At 68.9% G+C, this 15,007-nt stretch overlaps 3 protein-coding genes across 4 annotated transcripts; 2 read left to right on the forward strand and 1 right to left on the reverse strand.

The window, feature by feature from the left end:
* Window positions 1–224: 224 nt before the first annotated feature.
* GPR142 (G protein-coupled receptor 142) lies at window positions 225–3,224 on the forward strand. Its single transcript, XM_063352369.1, has 2 exons — window positions 225–677; window positions 1,188–3,224. The coding sequence occupies exons 1-2, from the start codon at window positions 542–544 to the stop codon at window positions 2,054–2,056; spliced, it is 1,005 nt and encodes a 334-aa protein (XP_063208439.1). The 5' UTR covers window positions 225–541; the 3' UTR covers window positions 2,057–3,224.
* A 466-nt stretch (window positions 3,225–3,690) lies between these two features.
* GPRC5C (G protein-coupled receptor class C group 5 member C) lies at window positions 3,691–10,584 on the forward strand. 2 transcript variants are annotated; one of them, XM_063352378.1, is made up of 5 exons: window positions 3,691–4,217; window positions 7,444–8,488; window positions 9,105–9,199; window positions 9,460–9,606; window positions 9,845–10,578. In XM_063352378.1, the coding sequence occupies exons 1-5, from the start codon at window positions 4,182–4,184 to the stop codon at window positions 9,875–9,877; spliced, it is 1,356 nt and encodes a 451-aa protein (XP_063208448.1). In that variant the 5' UTR covers window positions 3,691–4,181; the 3' UTR covers window positions 9,878–10,578. The 2 variants fall into 2 exon arrangements, with proteins under 2 accessions (XP_063208448.1, XP_063208449.1); XM_063352379.1 differs by lacking the exon at window positions 3,691–4,217 and adding an exon at window positions 5,684–6,296 and having other exon boundaries at window positions 9,845–10,584.
* Window positions 10,585–12,607: 2,023 nt separating this feature from the next.
* On the reverse strand, window positions 12,608–14,973 carry CCDC137 (coiled-coil domain containing 137). The gene is made up of 6 exons (XM_063352380.1): window positions 14,819–14,973; window positions 14,333–14,463; window positions 13,926–14,136; window positions 13,481–13,563; window positions 13,270–13,349; window positions 12,608–13,055 (listed from the first exon to the last, which is right to left on the reverse strand). The coding sequence occupies exons 1-6, from the start codon at window positions 14,971–14,973 to the stop codon at window positions 12,840–12,842; spliced, it is 876 nt and encodes a 291-aa protein (XP_063208450.1). The 3' UTR covers window positions 12,608–12,839.
* Between the last annotated feature and the right edge of the window lie 34 nt (window positions 14,974–15,007).

Raw genomic sequence — 15,007 nt, forward strand, 5'->3', positions numbered from 1 at the left:
CCTGGAGATGGCCACCCCCCGCCTTGGCACCCCTGGGATTCCCCCCTTCGCCCATCTTGTCACCGCTGGGACCCCCCCTCCAGCACCCCTGGGTCTTCCCCGCCACCCCTGGGTCCCGCTGGGTGGCACCCAGCCTGGGCCGGGAGCCAGGGCCTCATTCCCCTGGCAGCCACCCAAGAACATGGTGTTTTAATCCGGTTTTCTTCAAGGCAATAAACGGGGCCAGAGGGATAAACAAGGAGCATCGCCGGTAGCGGGGCCACCCTCCGCTGCGGGGACGAGGGCTGTCATGCCGGCTTCCCCTCGGGGACTGGATCCTGGGTCCCTTGTCCTGCAGCATCCACGGACAGCGGGCAGCTCCAAAACGTGCCATCGCAGGCAGACACAGCAGCAGACCTGGGGCAACTGCACCCATGGGAGCCAGCCCACCCCAAGCCCCCTGCGCTGTGTCCCAGCTGAGCCCCCTGCCCGAGTGCTACCGGGGCCCTCGGCTCCTTGACTCTTCCTGTCTCCCCTCGTAGCCGGTCCGTGGCAGGAGGCGATGATGCCTGTGCCCAACAGCACGGCAGTGGTGTGGGTCGACGAGGCAGCACGGCCAGAGCCAGAGCGGTCACCCTGCATGGTCGGCGTCTTCCCCATCGTGTACTACAGCGTCCTGCTGGGTCTGGGGCTGCCAGGTGAGGGGCTGGGGCAGGGGGGGCTGCCCGGGACCAGGGGGGGCAGCACCCATCCTGCCTCATCTGAGCTGTGCCCCCTCAGCACAGCCTGTGCCCTCAGCTGCCGGCAGAGCCTCAGCTCCTGTCCCAGCCCCGGTGCTTTTGGGGACAGGGAGGAGAGTCCTCAGGGGTGGGGGAAACCAGCCTGCTCCCCACAGGCCGCATGGCCTCGGGGTTGGCCCCAGCTGCAGTCTCCAGCTGTAAAGCCCAGCCCCACGTGGCAGGTGCCATGGCAGCAGGGACAGATGGTATTTGCGTTGGTTGGGCTGATACACGGAAGAGATTAATCAGCTCAGCAAATCCTCACCGCATCATGATATTTATAGCTCCCTATCCCAGCCGGGCCTGGGGCCGCTCATCCTGCAGCCCTGGGAGAGCCTGGGCACCCTCAGGGTCCTGGGTGCTGCGGGAGGCAGGGGTGGGCTGTGAGCCCCGCGGTCTAACCACTGTACATCGCTCCCCTCCCTCCAGTGAATGTCCTGACCGCTGTGGCCCTGTCCCGCCTGGCCACAAGGACCAAGAAGTCATCGTACTGGTACCTGCTGGCCCTGACCACCTCTGACATCCTCACCCAGGTCTTCATCATCTTTGTGGGCTTCATCCTGCAGACAGCCATCCTGGCCCGGGCGGTGCCCAGCGCCTTCATCCACACTGTCAACGTCCTGGAGTTCACCGCCAACCACGCCTCCATCTGGGTCACCGTCCTGCTGACCGTGGACCGCTACGTGGCCCTCTGCCACCCGCTGCGGTACCGCGCCGTCTCCTACCCACAGCGCACCCGCAAGATCATCGCAGCCGTCTTCGCCGTGGCTCTGGCCACAGGCATTCCCTTCTACTGGTGGCTGGACCTGTGGCGTGACGCCGACCCCCCCACCACCCTGGACATGGTGCTCAAGTGGGTGCACTGCGTCACCATCTACTTCTTGCCCTGCAGCATCTTCCTGGCCACCAACTCCATCATCATCTGCAAGCTGAAGCAGCGGAGGCGCTCAGGGGATGGCCGACCCCACCTGAGCAAGACCACGGCCCTCCTCCTGGCTGTCACCACCGTCTTCATCGTGCTCTGGGCTCCCCGGACCATCGTCATGATCTGCCACCTCTACGTGGCCTCAGTCAAGAGGGACTGGCGCGTGCATTTGGCCTTGGACATCGCCAACATGGTGGCCATGCTCAACACCACCCTCAACTTCTTCCTCTACTGCTTCGTCAGCCAGACTTTCCGCCGCACGGTGGGCGAGGTGCTCCGGGCCCACCTCCGGCACAGCCCCCGGACTGGCAGTGGCCGCTTCCCGCCCCCGGCCCTGAAACCGCTGGAGCTGCTGGCCGGCACGGCCCTCTGAGCCGGGGCTGCTGCCAGCCAGAGCGGCACTCAGACGGGGGGCCCGGGGCTCACCCAGCCCCGTGCATCACCCCAGGACCCGACAAGACCCTGCGCTGGGGACGCTGCCCCCGTGATGCCTGCCCTCCGCAGAACTGGGGGGGTAACACGGGTGCTGGTGGTGGTGGCAAGAGGAGGTGTCTGTGCTGTCCTCGTCTGGGGCCATCGTGCTGCCCTGCCTGGTGGCAGCACCCGCTGCACCCCAGGGACCCCTGACCCGCACCGGGATGGGCAGCTCAGCCCTGCCCATGCTCAGCCCCTTGGGACAAGCAGCGTTCAGCCCCCCAGGAAACTCCGCTGTGGGGCAGCAAGGACGTGCCCGAGCTCAGTGGCAGAAGCCACTGCCTGCTCCGTATGTGCCCCCCCGGCCGGGCTCCTCTCCGGCCCCACGGCCGTGGGTCTCACGGGGCTCCCATGGCCGGGGAGTGTGACCCTGCTCATGGCTGCTCTCCTGCGTCAGCTCCAGCCCCTGCTGAACTGACGCACTGAAGGTCCCAGGGAACCCCGTGGGCTGCCCCTGCTGCGGGGGGACGGGCGCAGGTGAGCTCCTGCGGGGCCTGGCGAGGACTCGGTGCCTGCTGGGTGCCAGCGGGACAGTCCTTCCTCCATAAACTGCCGTGCTGAGACCAAAACTCTGCCTGGGTCCAGCTCCCTGCCAGCAGCTGGGACGGGGCCACCCTGCACCAGCCCCCCCAGGCATTGGGTGCCTCTGCCCGGCCCTGAGGGTTCAGCCCTGCCAGGGTGGGTGCTGGGGGGGAGCATCCAGGGGGTCCAGTGTCCTCAGATCCGTGTCCTGGGCACACGGTAAAACCCCAGCTCTGGGCTATGCAGGACACAGCTTCCACCCGTTGTCCCCCTTGGGGACACCCGTGACATCCCGGGAGAGCCACCCTGCAAGGGAGGGGGCCCGTGATGCCCGCCTGCATCGAGCGCACCCAGCACCAGTGCCGCCCTCCCGGTGACACCCAGTGCCAAGCTGGCGCGATGCTGGGCGAGAAGCCGTGCCCTGCCAGCCTGCCTGTCCCCAGCTGCCACCAGAGGGCAGCGACGGGACGCCCTGCGGAGCCGGCACAGCCCGGGGACAGGGAGCTGCCACCCCCAGCCCCCGCACCAGCCCTGCCCGCCCCCTCCCCACCCCACTTCCCCGCTAAGGTCCTTAGCGTAGCCCCCCCCCCAAACAGACCAGCTTCTCCCCTCTAATTCCCCAGACACCGAGCAGGATGGCGCGCAGGGGGGCTGCCCTGTGGGGCAGGGGCTCGGCCAGCCCCCCCCCCGGGGGGATTTGGGGATTTGGAGAGCCCCCTGCCTGCCCCATCGAGCCCCAGCTGTGCCTGGCAGCGGGCTGGGATGGGGTGCAGCTTTTTGCCCCGGTGTTTGTGGGATGAGCCGCAACCTCCCGGGATGTGGGGCTGACCCACACCCGCACCGTCGTGCACCCAGAGCCCCACGGCCGGATCAGTCCCCGGCATGGGCAGACCCTGCCGGCGGTGCCACCTTACACCAGGCGGGATTCGGCTCTGCCCGTAGTCCCGGTGACAGGGTTAAACCCCGAGTGACACCTGGGAGGTGCTCGCTCCATTAATTCTGGCATGTGAGGAGAGCAGGACCGGGAAGAGATTAGCTATTAACCCGGCCAGCGCCTCCCGCCCGGCGGGCACCCATCCCTGGGGGCTTCCAGGGCCAGATCCCACCCAGGGACCCTTCGCCGGGGCTGGGGAGGCCGCAGGGCAGGGGGGGCTCTGCCGGCACAGGCGGCGTTTGGCAGGAGCTCCGGCCTGACTTGTGGCAGGCCAGGATCGCCGCCGGCCCCCCCTCGCCAAGCGGCGCTTATTTACTTGGAGGTGGAAATGTGCTGACCGCGTCCGCCGGCAGCAGCGAGGGGCTCCGGGCTGGACAGAACCGGCTCGGGTAGAAAACAGCTCCCCAGCCCCGGCCTGAGTGGCGGTGGCAGCGCGGAGGGCGAGAGGGGCCCCCCAGGTACGGCCCCCCCAGCCCCAGGTACGGCTCTCGCCTGAGCCGTCGCAGCCGAGCAGGAGCCGGGGCTCGGTTGGCCGTGCCACTGTGCCACCACGCCAGCCACGCCAGCCATGCCATCCGCCCGGCCCTGGGGCTCCATAGGAAAGGTAAGCCTGGAAAAAATGCGCCTGGCATGCCGATGTTTTTGGAGGGAGCCAGCGGGGAAGCCTGGCCCAGGTCCCGGTGCCGTGCTGAGCTCCGTCCCAGCCCCTCACTGCAGCTGCTGTGCCGGAGGGACTGGCTCTGCCCAGTCCCACCACGGAGACCATCGTCCCCAGACCACCCAGGGAACTGGGACTGGGCTCTGCCCTCACCGAAAGGGCTGTGCCAGGCACCGACTGCGCTGGCACGCAGGAGGGGACCGAGGGCAGCCGGTCCCTCACAGCGCACAGTTGGCCCCTGCGAGGCAGCCAGCACATGGCGCCATCACCCCCAACCTACCTCGCAGCCGCCTCCCCAGCGGGGTGTTTTTGTAGGACCTACAAAAACCCCAGGGGTGCGCAGCAAGGGCTGGAAAGCCAGGAGGGTCCCCATGGGAAGGGGGAAGGAAATCACCCGCCTTGGGGAAGACACGAGGGCGAAAGCCATGCAGCTGCGGGGCAGCCTCGGCGGGACAGACACCCCACGGCAGCCCCATGGCGGGCGCAGGGGTCGTGGGGGGCTGGTGCTGAGTCAGCAGCCGGGAAACCCGCTGGCCCCGCGTGGAGGAAGGAAGCAGTCGGCAGGAAGCCTGGACCCGGGTCAGCGCCGGCACGGGGGCGGCAGGGCAACCGGCCCACGCTCCCAGCACCGGTTATCCAAGACTGAGCCTGTCCCGGAGAGAGCAGGAGGCTACTGCCAGGCCCTGCGAGTCAACCCCCACCCCCTGGGGAAACTGAGGCACAAGAGGCCACTGCGGAGCCCCTCCGTCCGCACCACCACGCTCCAGTGCCCGTGTGAGGGCACACGCGTGTGCACGTGCCACGGCAGGGAGGGATGATCCTCCCCCAAACGCCATCCTGCAGCCAGACGCTCTTTAGGGAGAAGAAGGGCAGGAGCACAGTCGGCCCCAGCGCCGGAGGGACGGCGGCAGCGGGTGCAGCACCCATCCCAGACACGCTGTCACCTCCCTGCGGGTTCCGGCGGGTACTGTTCCTTGTGCCACGGGTGTTGCCGGCTCCGGCGCTGCCTCCCTTTCTCCACGGATTGTTTTCATCCCGGGCCGGGCTGGGGGAGGACCCGCCGGAGGCGCGTTGAACTTTCATCTGCATCCTTCACCCTCTTGCTTCACCCTCCCAAAATAGCAATGCCTGCCTGGAAACCTCCCCCGGGGCTGGCAGGGCCCCGGGTCCCTCAGGGCACCCCAAGTCTCCTGGGGCTTTTCCCCGTCCCCGAGCCCCAGGGATGGGGTGACTGCGGGGTGCCCGTGCCCAGCCCCGGGGTGCACAGCCACCCCCGCCAACACAGGGGCCACCAAGTCCTCTCTACTGCCCCCAGGCCGGGGCTGCCCTGGCCCCCTGGACCTTCACAGAAAGGGCTTTTCTGGGGCCCTGCCGCCCTGCCAAGGGCTCCAGCTTTAGCCGTCAGCTGACATTCCTCCGGGAGGCCCCTCCGGGCCTGCGCCTCGGTGCTTCCCGGCAGGAGCCGGTGTATCCTTACACTCCGGGGCTGCCCATGGGGCCCCGCTCCGGGCTCCCACCCAGGAGCCCCCCCGCCGGCTGGGCACCGCCGTCCCAGCACCGAGAGGAGGTTGGTGCAAGGCCCTGTGTGGGCGATGCCACCCCAGCACAGCCTCCCTCTCCGTCCCCCGGGGTCCTCCCGAGCTCAGCAGGGCCGGCCTGACCCAGTTCCTCCGGGCTGAGACCCCACAGACTCATTCCACTGATGGCCAGCTGGGCTTTCGAGATCGGGTCCACCCCCTCCAAAGCCCGGGCTCTGCCCCCGCTCCCGCCCCCCCCCAACCCCCGGGGCAGGCACCCCGGTCCTCCGCGGGACCCCGGCCCTGCTCGGTGTGTGGCCCCCACCGCCGGGCGGCGGCGGGGCAGGTCCCGGCCGGCTCCGAGCGCTCCGCGGGCAGAGCCGCACCTCGGGGAGGGGCCGGGCCGGGCAGGCGCGTACGGTGCCGGGGACCGGGGCTGGCCCGGCGGCACGGCGCGGTGCGGGGCGGTGGAGCCAGCGGAGCGGCCGGGTACCGGGCGCCGGAGCCGGTGAGCGGGGCCGGGGAGGAAGAGGGGGGTCGAGCACTGCGGGGCTTGGGGGGGGGACGGGGAAACGTAACGGGGAAGGGGTCGGGGCCCGGCACCCGGACCCGTCCGCTCCCGCGGGCTCGCCTGGACGGAGAGTTGGGGGCGGCTCTGGCCAAGTTTGGGGTCCGGTACCGATCGGAAGCGCCGGGGAACAGGGGAACCGGGCCGTTACCGGCCGGACGTGCGGGGGTACCGGGACGGGGGTGGACGGGGGTGCGGCGGGAGCGGGCCGACGCCTCCGGGGAGAGGCGGGGGGACCGGCCGGGCCGGGCGCGGTGGAGCCGGTACCACCCGCGGGGGCTCGGTCCCAGCGCGGTGCCGGGGGTCCCTGTCCCCATCCCGGACCGGCAGCCCCAGGTGCGGGCTGGGGGAACAGGGGTCCCGGGCAGTGCTCCCGCTCCAGCCCGGGGTCACCTTGCCGGAGGTCTCCTGCCGGGTTTCCCCCACGCAAGCAGTGGGGCTGCAGCTTCCTCCCTGCCCCCTCTTCCCCGTGCCCACTCCACGCTCCCCGGGGCCGCGGGAGTGGGGACAGGGACCCCCGTGCCCTGCCGTGCCGTGCCGTGGCGTGCCAGGCTGCGGCTGCCTGCGTGCCAGCGGCCAGCAGCGCCGGACACGGGACCTGCGCTGGGTCGGTGCCCGGAGCCAGAGGGGGGAAGTGGGACAGAAGAAGAGGAACATGCTGGCACGCAGGGACAAGCTGAGGGGACAGTCCTGTCCCCAGGTGTTATCTCTGCCATCTGACCCAGGCCCACGTGCGGCGTTCCCGGGAACACCAGCGGGTACGGTGCTGCCTGCCCCTGGCACCGGAGGAAGGGATCGGCACAGCCCTGGAGCTGGCCGCACTCAGAGAAACCCCATGTCAGGAGGGATCATGGCGGGCACAGAGAGGGCAGAGCCCCCCTGGCTGCCTCTGGCCTCCAGGCAAGGAGACAATGGGGGATGCATGCCAGGCTCGCTGGGATCCAGTCACTCGCCGTGGCCTGTTGGGAGGGATGCCCAGCCGGGGACTGCGGGCAGGGATGCGCTGAGCCCTGGAGACGGCACTGGCAGCGCCGGAGCTGAGCCGCAGCCCCGGTCCCCACTTCCTAACACCCTCTCTGTCCCGCAGGGTCCCTGGATGCCCCGCTCGGCGCCCGCACTGCGGTGCAGGATGGGTGCTGCGGCAGGATGGGTGCTGCTGGCCCTGCTCCCCGCAGCTGGCGGACAGACCACCCCCCCCTCGGGCTGCGGCAAGGACCTCTCCTCCCTTTACTACAACCTCTGCGACCTCTCGGCGGCCTGGGGCATCGTGCTGGAGGCTGTGGCCAGCCTCGGCGTGGTGACCAGCTTCGTGCTCACCATTGTCCTGGTGGCCAGTTTGCCCTTCGTACAAGACTCCCAGAAGAAGAGCCTGGTGGCCACGCAGGTCTTTTTTCTTCTGGGCACCTTCGGGCTGTTCTGCCTGACATTTGACTTCATCGTGGGGCCGGATTTCTCCACCTGCGCCTCCCGCCGCTTCCTCTTTGGCGTCCTCTTTGGCATCTGCTTCTCCTGCCTGCTGGCGCATGCCGTGGCCCTCAACTTCTTGGCACGGAGGAACCAGGGCCCGCGGTGCTGGGTGACACTAGCAGTGGCCCTGCTCCTCGCCTTGGTGGAGGTCATCATCAATGCCGAGTGGCTCATCATCACGGTGGCGCGGCAGGAGGGCAGCTCCCCGGACCCATGCCGGCTGGAGGACGCTGACTTCGTCATGGCACTCATCTACGTCATGTTCCTGCTGGTGGCTGCCTTTGGCACCGCCTGGCCAGCCCTCTGCGGCCGCTATGGCCGCTGGCGCAAGCACAGCGCCTTCATCCTGGCCACCACCAGCCTCTCCATGGCCATCTGGGTGGCGTGGATGGCCATGTACCTCTACGGGAACCGGCGCGCGGGCGAGAAGCCTGGCTGGGACGACCCCACGCTGGCCATTGCGCTGGTCTCCAATGCCTGCGCCTTCCTCCTCTTCTACGTCATCCCCGAGGTGACGCACGTGACGCGGCGGAGCCCCGAGCAGGCCTTCGAGGATGACATCTACCCCACGCGCGGGGTGGGCTACGAGACGATCCTCAAGGAGCAGAAGTCGCAGAGCATGTTTGTGGAGAACAAAGCCTTCTCCATGGACGAGCCCTCCTTCGGTAGGCGCCGGGGCTCACCGGGGACCCTCTTTGCCTATGGCGGCGGGTACCGGCACTGGGGCTGGCAGCGGTGGGTGGCGGCGAGACGTCTGGCCGCGACCCGCCCGGCATCGACGCCTGCCATGGTTGTGGCTGCCGAAAACCCGCCGGGCTGGGTCTACCAGTTTGGGCTGAGCTCGGCGGCAGCAGGGGTGCTCCCTCCCCAGCGCGGGGTGCCCGCGGCTCCCACCCCACCGCTCTGGGCAGCCGCTCTGCTCGCGAGACCCTACGATAACACGGGGCGGTGTCGGCCACCCCAATGGGGACCGGTGGCGAGCGCCAGCCCTGCCCCGGCAAAGGTGTCTGCAGCCCCCGGGGCAGGGTGGGGGCTCCCAAGCGGCCTCCGCACCACCCTGCCTCCGAGAGACCCTACAATAACAAACCCCGGCCGGGCAGGGGCTGTGCCGGGAGCGCGGGGATGCAAACCCTTGGGACATCCCGCCCGTGTCCCCCGGGAAGGGCGCAGAGCAGCCGGCTGCTGAGTCAGCTCATTAAAGCTGCTAATGAGGAGTGACTCCCCGGTGGGGCGGGGGTGGCTCTGTGACCTCCCCCCCCATCCTTTATCGTCCCTTCGCAGGCAAGAAGCCGGTGTCCCCATACAGCGGCTACAACGGGCAGCTGCTGACCAGTGTCTACCAGCCCACCGAGATGGCTCTGATGCACAAGGGGCCGGTAAGTGTGACCACAACGCGTGGCACCGCCGGGGCCGGGCTCTCCGCGGCCGGTTGCATCCTGTCTGATGGACGCGCTTTCAACCGGAGCGGCCAGGATGGGGACCAGGGTGTGGGGGGGCTCCCCTGGCCCCCCCATATCCCAAGGGCTGCTGTAACCTTGGGGACGGGGGAATCACCCCTTGCCTTCCTCCCCTGGGACCCCATGGGGCTGGGGTTGCTCCCGCTGCCTCTACACCCCCCCGTTTTTCTGCCCCTCAGACCGAAGGACCCTACGACGTGATCCTGCCCCGCGCCTCCACCGCCAGCCCGGCGGCCGGTAGCGCCAGCTCCACGCTGCGAGCCGAGGACGCCTTCGCGGCACAGGCCCGGCACGCCGGCGCCCAGCGGGACAGCAGGAGCTGCCAGGTGGGTTAATGTGCAACGCCGTGGGTGGGGGAACGGGCACCAAGGTCCAGCCCGCGGCCGGGGGCAAAGTCCATCCTCGCTGCAGCATCTCCGGTGGGAGGGCAGGGGCAGGGACAGGGATGGCTCTGCCCCGGGGTGAGCCAGAACGGGGGCAAGCATGGCTGCACCTCCTCACCGGTGGGGGCTGGTGCCACGGCTGCTGCCACACCACCCCAGTGCCATCCCGCTCTGCCCGCAGGTGCAGTCCCCGTACGGCAGGAACCGGTGGTGAAGACCCCGCACACCGCGGCCCCGCCGTCCCGCTCCTGAGGTCTCGCCAAGCCTCGTCCCACCCCGCCGCGTACATCCCATCCCGTCAGGCAGCCGGAGCTGGTTCCTGCGCAGGGGATGCCCGGACACCATCCCAGAGCCAGCGCTCCTGCCTGTCCCTCCTCCTGGCTGTGGCACCCACAAGCTGCCAGCTCTGCCCGGACCCCCGCGTCCCTGCTGCCATCCCTGCCGCAAGGACCAGTTCCCACGGGGCCACCCCAGGTCATCCCCTCGCTGCCTTCGTGATGCATGGACACCCCGTCCCTCCCATGCCAGGGACCATCTGCCGCCGGGGAGCCGGTGGGACTCCTGCCCGGGGCTCCCCCCGGTGCTGAGCCCCCGGTTTCACGCTGACCCTCGCCAGTGCCGGGGACGTCACAGGCCCTGAGCTGAGCCAGCACCGTCCCACCACAGGGCACAAGGTGACACAAAGCTCTCCCCAGCCCTGGCTCCCACTGTGCCTCGGTTTCCCCATTGCCAGGGAAGGGGGGGCTGCTCAGGGTCCGGGGGATCAGTGCCTTGCTGGGGCTGGGGACCCAGCCCCCCACAGCTCCAGCCACCTTCTTGTTGCCTTTCCCCCTCGGGGCCCGGGATCCAGCCTGGGGAGCAGGGAGGGAGCTGGGCCCCTCGCCCTCCTCGTGGCTTTCTCCGTCGTTCTTCCTCTTCCCCCCTTTTTTTCAGGTCAGCCCCAATAAAGGTGGTTTTTCCTACGCGGTGCTGTAGCAGCCGGCCCATGATGGGGAGGGGACACCCAGCCATGCCACCGGTTGCTCCCCATCCCTGTCCCCACCTTGACCACAGTGCCAGTGGGCTCAGCCCCACATCGCCCTCCTGGGGGGCAGCGGGGAGCAATGGGGGAGCTCAGAGCAGGGCCCTTGGCATCCCCCAGTCCCTGCTCCCCGTCCCCCACCGTGGCAGCATGTGCCAGGGCCAGGCACGCAGATGGGGACACTGGGCTGGCAGCGCCGGCACGGCAGGCAACGCGGGACCAGCAGCATCGGCAGGGCAGGCGGTGCGGTGTCGGCAGGGCAGGCGGTGCAGGACCGGCAGCCGGCAGGCAGATGGGCTGCCCGGCGGGAAGCGGCACGGCGCGGAGGACATGCCAAGGTCGGGAGCGGTTTCTCCTGCTCAGATTGCCTTTCCCCTCCGCAGCAATTTCTCCTGCCAGGCAGGAAGCCTGCGGCCGACAGTGCCATGAATTATTCAGGGGCTGAAATGGCTCGGTGGGTGCAGGCAAGTGACCTGGTCTCCTTGAGCCGGAGCCGGGCCGGTGGCGGTGGGGCTGCCCGTGGCTGTAGGCACGAGTGCCGTGCACGCCCGTGGTGCCCGCGCGAGGGATGTACGAGCGAGAGTTTGGCACGCGCGATGTCCCGGCCATGCTCTTGCCAGCCAACATGTGCCACACTCATGGCTTTGGGGACACGGATGGGGACAGCCACGAGAGCTGGCTGTTTGCAGCAGGATCCAGCCGTGCCCCCTCCCCGGGGCTGCGCTGCGTCACCCGTGTTTACCTGGCACCGGCTGGCAGCGGGGACGTCTCCAGGCAGCACCAGGCACTCGAGGTCCCCAGGGCCGCTGCCACCACAGCACACCCTCCTCCCGGCCGCTGGCACCGCACAGCACAGTGGGGCCTCAGTGTGTGTCCCCCCCAAGGGCACGTCCACCTGCAAGCTGTCCCTGGGCCAGGCTGGGCTCTGCAGGTGCGGGCAGCGTCTCCAGCCCGCTTGGGACACTGCGGTCCCCAGCCGCGGTATGGCAGAGCCCTGCCTTCCCGGGGTGCAGGGAAGGAGGGGACAGCCCCAGGGACAGCCGAGTCACCCGAAAAACAAGGCGCAAAGACTCTGTCCCCATCCAGCTCTGTCAGGGGACACTAGAGCGGCCAGTGGCTCCCTTCCCCACGCCCAGCCCCTCCGGAAGGCCGGGATCCCACCGGCTGCCGTCAGCGCCGGCCGCAGAGCCGGGACCGGCCCCGCTCCAACAGGCAACGCTTTGTGCGCACGCCGTGGCACGGGGCCGCCGAACAGCGCTGCCTTTGTGCCGCGCAGGTGAAGCTGCCACGCCGGCCCCACGGGCAGACACGGGCTGGGCTGCGCCGGGAGCAGCCCCCCGTTATCCCCCGCCAAGGGCCGGGAGCTGGGGGGCTGTCAGCCCCGGTGGGGTGTGCCAGGTCTGGGTTGCAGGGGGCTGTGCAGGACGGCACAGGGTTGGCGTGGACGGGGCTGTCGCTGGCAGCAAAGGGGGCACCGCGGTCACCGTGACCTGTGTGTTGGGGACAGGCGGGGACGTGGGCAGTGCCGGGCTGGGTGGTGATGCTGAGGGGGGAGCATGGCTGCAGGCTAAAGGCTCGCACAGCGTCCAGGAGCGGTGACAATGGAGGAAAGTGACACCGTGCAGGTGAGTGCTGCAGGACTCTTCATGTCCCCAGGGCCCGGATCATTCTCCTCCCACTGGGAGCCGGAGGGGTCGTGGCCAGGCACTGGGGTCTCCCCCAAGGCTGAGCGATGAGGATCCTGCCCCCAACCAGAGCCCTGCCAAGGCCAGCCCCCAGCAAGTGACGGTGACAACGTGCCCGCTGCAGGCTGGGACTGCCATCTGCCGGCACACCACCCGGCACACACCGGCACAGCAGTGTCCCTTCCCGGCAGGAAGGAAGCCAGGCAGGTCAGGGACACGCAGACACGCTCACGCCATCAGCACTCAACGGCACTTTTACTACTACCAGGTCCGTGGCACCACAGGGGTCCCAGCTCCGGCACCAAGCCTGTGGGGTGCCCCGAGCCAATGTGAGGGGCTGTGGGGACCCCCAGGGCTCAGCAATGGCAACAGAAGAGCAGTGTCAGAACTGTTCCCCTCAAGTCCTGCAGTCCCGCGCTGCCTGCGCACCCTTGTTGGGACCAGGGAGGCCCAGCTCCTCCAGGCTGGGCTTAGCAGGGGACCCTGCGTCTGGCCTTGGCGCCGCCCCGCACCTCCTCCCGCTGCTGCTGTTTGCGCCTCTGGATGTCCCGGTAGGCCTGGATGACACGCACTCTCTCCTCCTCCACGATGCGCCGGCGAGCCAATGACATTGGCGCTGATGGGGACGCTGGGGACACCTGGCTCTGGCCCAGGCGAGATGTCAGGAGGAGCCGCTTCCGTCCAGCCTGCGGGCAGAGACGAGACAGGTGAGGGAGGATGAAGGATGAAAAAGCCAGGACCAGGCTCCAAGGAACTGTCACCAGGAGGCTGAGGCCACCACTGCCCTTCCAGGCCTGATTTTCAGCCCAAGGGACGTGAGACAACCCAGGTCCAGCCCAGAGCTGTGGGCACGCGAGGGCACGAATGAGAAGGAGGAGGGATCACCCCCCTACAGCTCACCTGCTCCGCAGCGCCCCGGCCCCTGGGCCGCGAGGTGATGGTCGGCGGCTGCGTAACCACTTCACCGAACGCCACCACGTCTACGAGAGAGAAGCAGGTGCTGGTGTCAAGCAGGAGCTCCCCGGGACACACTGCTCCAGCTCATCCCCCACTTCTCCACACGCTGCGGGGGTAGGACGTCACTCCAGCCACCCCCTTGCGCCAGACCCACCTTGGAACAGGCTCTTCTCCAGCATGGCTTCTTTCTTCTCCTCCTTCTTCTTCCGCGCTTTTTCCAGCTTCTTATTCTGAAACCTGAAGAGCCGCGTTATGGCCAGAGCTCGTGACCAGACAGGGAGCAAGTGAGTGAGTTTCCACCCCCCGGGGCCCCCAAAAAACCTGGGGCCCCACAGCTCCCCGCCCTGCTCTGCACCAGCATCCCCCAACTCCATCCCAGTAGCAGGACGGTGAGGCACGTCTGTGGCTCCGGTCCCAGAGATTCAGACCCCTGGTGATTCATCCCACAGCCCTCCACCTGCACCCCGAATCTCTGCCGGATGCCGGACCTGCACTGCAGCACTGGCAAAGCACCTGCCACGCACCCAGAACCGGGCTGGGGCACAGGCCTGGGCTGACCCGGTCCAGTCCCAACCGCCACAGCAATCTCTTGCTCTCACTCTTTCTTTCTCTTGGACTTCGCTGGTGCCATCGCCTCCTTCTCAGGCTCCCGCTGCAGCTGGTTCTTGGTGAGGAACAGGACGCGCTGCACCTCCTGCTCCATCCGACAGATGTAGGAGCGCTCCGACTCTTTCTTCCCCCTCCTGAACTTGGGCACGGGGATGTCTCCGGGGACCTTGGGGCCCTTTGACTTCGGCTGCTGCTTCTTCTCTAGGAGAGACGGGTGACATTACTGCAGCAGTGACAACCTGGGGGTTCCCTCCCACTGCCAGGGCAGGGATGGGACATCATCAGGGGGAGCAGGATGCTCCACTGCAGGATCCGTCTGCCTCCAGCTGCACCGCAGCACCGTGGACTCCTCAGCCAGGCCCCGGGGAACCAGGCTCAGGCCAGCTCCGTGCCCCACCTGCCACCCGCCTCTTCCCAGGGTTGGGGCGCTTCATGGCCTCGCGGCTCCTGATGAGCTCCCGCAGGCGGAAGGGCATCTCCTGCTCGTCGGGATGCTTGGGTTTCATGTTGTCCATCTTCTTCTCCTTCCTGGGAGAGAATCAACACGGTCTGAGGCCTACCCTGAAGCACCGGGACCTGGTCATGGCAGGACACCAGGACTCAGGCATGGCACGACACGGTAGCAGTGGGACACAGCGACCCGGGCGCCAAGACCTGGGCGTGAAAGGACACGGGGACCCGGGCATGGGGGGACATCGGAGCACCTGGACCTGGTGAGGCACCAGCAGACCCCGGGCATGGCAGGACACCGGGACTTGCACGGAGGGGGACATCGGGACGCAGCCCCCTGAAGCGGGGCCCCCGCCAGAGCCCAGCCGGGCCCCGAGGCCCCAAACCGGGTGCCAGCCAGGCCCGATCCCCACCGGATCCCCGAGGCACTGACCTGCCGCGGCGCACGGCGGCCACTCCCCGCCCCGGTGCCGGTGCCTGTCCCGATCTCTGTGCCGGTCCCGGTCTCTGGCCCTGGCCCTGGCCCTGGCCCCGGCCCCGGCCCCGACCCCGGCCCGGCCCCCGGCCCATGTCGCCGCCGCTCCCCATGCGGTCGCCCCGCCGCCACTTCCGCCTCCCCTCC

Source organism: Chroicocephalus ridibundus, chromosome 14 (genome assembly GCF_963924245.1).
Source record: "Chroicocephalus ridibundus chromosome 14, bChrRid1.1, whole genome shotgun sequence".
Classification (NCBI taxonomy): Eukaryota; Metazoa; Chordata; class Aves; order Charadriiformes; family Laridae; genus Chroicocephalus; species Chroicocephalus ridibundus.